Source organism: Cebus imitator, unplaced genomic scaffold (genome assembly GCF_001604975.1).
Source record: "Cebus imitator isolate Cc_AM_T3 unplaced genomic scaffold, Cebus_imitator-1.0 Scaffold53, whole genome shotgun sequence".
Taxonomy (NCBI): domain Eukaryota; kingdom Metazoa; phylum Chordata; class Mammalia; order Primates; family Cebidae; genus Cebus; species Cebus imitator.
In genome coordinates, this window is record NW_016107368.1 from 2247810 (window position 1) to 2253425 (window position 5616).

Here is a 5616-nt window from a genome sequence, read left to right on the forward strand (position 1 = left end):
TAACTCTTTGATGATTTTTTTTTCCAGAATGGGGCGCTGTGATCTGCATTAAAAACCTGTGCAGACAGATATTCTTTCTCTTCAGTGATTTTCTTAATGGCGTCTTGGAGAGAGGTCAGCCACCTCTTGGTCAGCAGAAACTTTCTTCTATTCCCTTGACATTTTTAAAGTGAAACCTCTTTGTAAAATGATCAAACTATCCTTTGCTGGCTTTAAATTTTCCAGCTTTGTAGCCTTCACCTTCCTTTTGCTTTGTCATTTATGACTTCACTTTTTTTTAATTATATGAGTATACATGTGCCTTTTTAATAGCAATTCTGTACTCATATAAAAGGTACACTTTGAATGTTAAATAAAGAGGTATTTTGCAAAATGTACAATGGTTTTTGCACCTGCTGGTATAGCAGTAATGGCTTTATAAATTTTTTTTTTTTTTACATCGGTCCTTATACCAGATTCATTTATCTTGAAATGGTGGGTGACTATAGCTGCAGACATATCAAGTAATTTAAGTTTTTTCTTGTAATAACTTTTCTCTGCTTCTTGGAAAAACTTGCAGCATCACTGGTAGCTCATGTGGGTCCCATAATGTTATTCAAGGTTTATGGTATTGCACTAAACATGATGAAACATAAGTGAGAACCATGAGATCACTTTTTACTATGATACGCAATTCACTGGAGAGACCCAACTGTTCATATGAAGATGGTTAGTGTCACAGGGCTTTTTTATTGGATACTTGGAATTCTTGAGCTCACTACAGTAGCAACAGTAGATGCATACGATATTGCTATAGTAGTATAAGGTGTGCTCCAGTTAATTCTGTGTAGTTATGACTTAATACTATACCTTTTTTTTTTTTTTTTTTTTCTTGAGACAGAGTCTCACTCTGTCGCCCAGGCAGGAATGCAGTGGTATGATCTCGGCTCACTGCAACCTCCACCTTCTGGGTTCAAGCAATTCTCCCACCTCAACCCCCCAAGTAGCTGGGATTGTGGCACATGCCACCACATCCCGCTAATTTTTGTATTTCTTTAGTAGAGATGCGATTTCACCATGTTGGCCAGGCTGGTCTTGAACTTCAGATGTTAAGTGATCTGTCTGTCTTGGCCTCCCAAACTGCTGGGATTACAGCCGTGAGCCACCGCTCCCAGCCATAATACTATATCTGTATTCACATTGCTGTCAAGTGCAAATGGTGCCATGTACAACCTTGTAAGTGTGTGTGTAAGTTTTGATAAATTTTAACTTCTTATAATAGATTCGTATATATTTTATGGTAGTGAATGTTAGATATCTACATACATTTTGCATGTCATGATGAACCTAAATTTGTCTTAGGCTTTCCAATATTTCTAGACTACATGGCTTGTCTACAAGTTTTTTTTTTTTTATTGTTGCAAATCTCCAAAAAAAATTCCAATATATTTATTGAAAACACTGCATATAAATGAACCATGTGGTTCCAAAATGTGTTGTTCAAGGGACAAATGTACAAGGGTTTTCCCAAAAATGCCATAGGAAAAAAAACTGTAGGAGAATTAATGAAAGAAGAATGACAGTGCTAGTGTTATTGCTTTGCTTTTGAGTGTTTCTGAAATTTTCCTTAATAGTCTTTAAAGTATATGTTGTCCCAACTTTGACTGATGATAAGCCCCTTCATGCTAATTTCTTGTCCTTTTCACATGTCTTCTTATTTATTAATCAGTTTCTTGCTTTCTTGGTAAAAAAGATGCCTCAGGTTTACTTTCTACCTTTACTGCTTGACTAGTTATCGATTGTGGTGTAACAAATTACTCCAAAGTTAAAGATGTGTGAAGTAATAACCCTTTATTATCTCATACAGTTTCTGTGGGTCAGAAATTTGGGAAGAGCTTAACTGTTCTTTTGGCTTAGGGTCTTCCATAGGGTTGCAGTCAAGATGTTAGCTTGGGCTTTAGCATCTGAAGACTTGACTTGGAATTGCAGAATCCACTTCCACAATGACTTACAATTTAGTGCTGACCAGTGGTAGATCTTAGTGCTTCACCATGTGGGTTTCTCTATAGGACTCTTTGAATGTTCTCATGACATGGCTGCTGACTTTTTATAGAGTGAATGATCCAAAAGAACAAGGCAGACACTGCTATCTATGTCTCTTATAACCTAACTTCAAATACTATACAATATTATTTTCAAAATATCCTATTGGTTACACAAGTCAGCTTTATACATTGTGGGTAGAGGCTGTATAAGGGCATGAATACCAGGAAGGTAGGGATCATTGGGATTTACTTGAATTTGGATTTCACACTACCCTAGCACAGGAATCAGCCATTTCTTCAGTGAGCCATGGTTTCATTTAATACAGAATAGTATTTAAAGATTAAAATCCTGGCAGTCAGTTAAGAGGATGTACTTACTGATAATTGCTTATCATTTCTGCTAGGCACTTTTAGTAGGCAGAGCTAAGAAATAAGTTTTTATGTGTATACATAGGTATTTAAATCATACATTCATCTTGATATTTAACCCAAATTTAGTGTGACAGGGTTTTCACCTTTTTGAATCTTTGAGTTTTTTTTTCCCCACATTTATTTTTTTGGAACAGGTAAAACATTTACATAATTAAAATGTCAAAACCATGTGAAAAGGTATATTCAGAGAACTCTTATTTATATACCTTTCTCTACACCTCATTCTTATTAGTAACCATTTTTATTTTATTTCTGGTTTATTCTTCAGGTGTTTCGTTTTGCAGAAATAGGTAAAGGCATGTACATACACAGATATATGTATTCATATTTTCCACTCCTCCCAATCTTTTACAAAAGATAATATATACATTATTCTGTACCTTTATATTATTTATTTATTTTTTTAACTACTCTGCACTTATTGGTAAGATATTTTGTACCTTTCTTTTTTTAGCAGTGCATCCTGAAAATCAGTCTGTATGTTGATTTGGAAGTCTTCCTATTATTCTGGCTGTATAGTATCTATGAGATGGATGCACTACTGAAAGTTCACCTATGCACAGTCTTTGGGACTGTTGCTAGTCTTTTGCTACTAGAAATAATGACTAGTCGGCTGGGCATGGTGGCTCACACCTGTAATCCCAGCACCTTGGGAGACCAAGGTGAGCGGATCACTTGCGGTCAGGAGTTAGACCAGCCTGGCCAATATGGTAAAACTCCGTCTCTAATAAAAATGCAAAAATTAGCCACGTAACGGCGTGCACCTATTGCCCCAGCTACTTGGGAGACTGAGGCAGGAGAATCACTTGAACCCAGAAAGCAAAGCAGAGGTTGCAGTGAGCTGATATTGCACCATTACACTCCAGCCTGGGTGTCCCAATGAGACTCCATCTCAAAAAAAAAAAAAAAAAAAAAAAATCTTTCAGTCAAAAATAGCCATTTCTCTAAAATCAGTATCCTTAAACGTTGCATACATTGTCAAATCAATTTCAAGACTTTTCCCATTCCACACCCCCCCATTTTTTTTACAAAAGATAATAAATATACTTTTCAATGTCTTGAATACATTCCTAGGCATAAGTTCTGTTTTTATATGTAGTCCCTTTAATTGCTTTGTGTAGGACTAAACACAGTAGTTGGTAGATCATTTACAAGTGATTATTTCATATGCTTAAAAGATTGAACAACAAGGCCAGGCATGGTGGTTCATGCCTGTAATACCAGCACTTTGGGAGGCCGAGGTCAGTGGATCACTTGAGGTCAGCAGTTTGAGACCAGGTTGGTCAACATGGTGAAACCCCATCTCTATAGAAATGCAAAAATTATTCAGGCGTGGTGGCACATGCCCATAGTCCAAGCTACCCGGTAGGCTTAGGCATGAGAATCGCTTGAACCCAGGTGGTAGAGGTTGCCGGGATCTGAGAACACACCACTGCACTCCAGCCTGGGCAACAGAATAAGATTCTGTCTCAAAAATAAAAAGACTGAGCAACAATCAAATAGGCAGTGTTATTACTTTTTGTACGTATTCTTAAACATTGGGGTTAATATTTGTAAAGTGACAATTCATATTGGAATGTTTCTGTTCTATAAATCCATTCAACATTATGATGGCAAATCCCTTCAAAATAATAAAATGCAGAATACTTATGGAAAATGATTATGTTAAACTGAGCTTGCATTTTAATAATTTATTTTTGGCATCACCTGTTGTGTGGTTTCACAAGTTGGATATAGGCTAAAGTGATGAGCATTATCAGCTTTAATTTGTTCCATGAGCACAGACTATACTCCTTTTTGTTGATTGCTGCGTAACAGATTTATGAGCTTAGTTACAAGGAGACTCAACTGTAAATGAATCCAGAGATATTATTAGTGTATGATTTAAAAATAAGTGAGAATGTATTCGCTTCTGTTGGTATTAAAAAAGCATTACTTTAAAAAGTGTGTGCATGTTTAACACAGGAAGATCACTGTTAAGACATTGAGATTAAAACCCTAGAAAAATTGGGTTTTGATTGGTTTCAGTATTGTAATAGTGGTAATTGTGGTTTTATTAAAATGTGCATATTTTTATTTGATATAAGCAAATAGTAATTCGCCTAAACCTTTGCTGTTTGATAAGGTAGTAATGCATGTTATATAAAAATTTGCATAAACTTCCATGTATTTATTTCACTCATTAAGCCTCTCTTAAAATTCTTGGTTATATTATTTGCCAGTGCTTCATCAATATATGTGACATTTTGGATTTATAAATCAGCACAACACTTTTATGCTTCTCCAATTTTATTTCTAGGTGCTAACTGCCAAAGAAAGGAAAACTCAAATTGATGATAGAAACAAATTGACTGAACATTTTATTATTACACTTCCTATGTTACTGTCAAAGGTACAGTTTCATTTACAGTTTTGTTATGTTACTGAGTTTGCTTTCATTGTGCTATTAAAGTAGTTACTGTCTTTTTCTTTGCTTCTTCTCCTCCTAGTATTCTGCAGATGCAGAGAAGGTAGCAAACTTGCTACAAATCCCACAGTATTTTGATTTAGAAATCTACAGCACAGGTAGAATGGAAAAGGTAATGATACTATGAAATTGAAATTCAGCTATTATTATAGTTTTATTAACGAAATTATTTTATTTTCATGTACTCTTACAGGCATATTTGTTATTTGACAGATGCTAATTTTTAATTTTTCATTAATCTAAATATTACAGTTTTTCTTTTTTTCCTCCTCAGCATCTGGATGCCTTATTAAAACAGATTAAGTTTGTTGTGGAGAAACATGTAGAATCAGATGTTCTAGAAGCCTGCAGTAAAACCTATAGCATCTTATGCAGTGAAGAATATACCATCCAGAACAGAGTTGACATAGCTCGAAGCCAACTGATTGATGAGTTTGTAGATCGGTTCAATCATTCTGTGGAAGACCTATTGCAAGAGGTCTGTTTGAAAGATAATGTGCACATATAATATTGGCTAACAATTATTTAAGATAGCTGAGTATGTAAAGCATTTTCATTTTAAAATGAAATCTGGTAGAATTGTCTGCCCCTTTCAAACTTTAGCACCATTATTATAATTGTATATTTTGTGAAGATCAGCCTTGGTTATCGCTTATTTTTATTTTAAAAATATTTCATAAAAACTAGAATTTT

At 34.9% G+C, this 5616-nt stretch overlaps 1 protein-coding gene across 1 annotated transcript in view; it reads left to right on the plus strand.

Annotated features, from left to right (window-relative positions):
• STAG1 (stromal antigen 1) overlaps window positions 1-5616 on the plus strand; it is a 410571-nt gene that overhangs the window by 300609 nt on the left and 104346 nt on the right. Inside the window, exons 17-19 of the mRNA XM_017528196.1 lie at window positions 4756-4848; window positions 4946-5035; window positions 5198-5401. Coding sequence (XP_017383685.1) covers window positions 4756-4848; window positions 4946-5035; window positions 5198-5401 — 387 coding nt within the window. The remainder of the gene's footprint in view (window positions 1-4755; window positions 4849-4945; window positions 5036-5197; window positions 5402-5616) is intronic.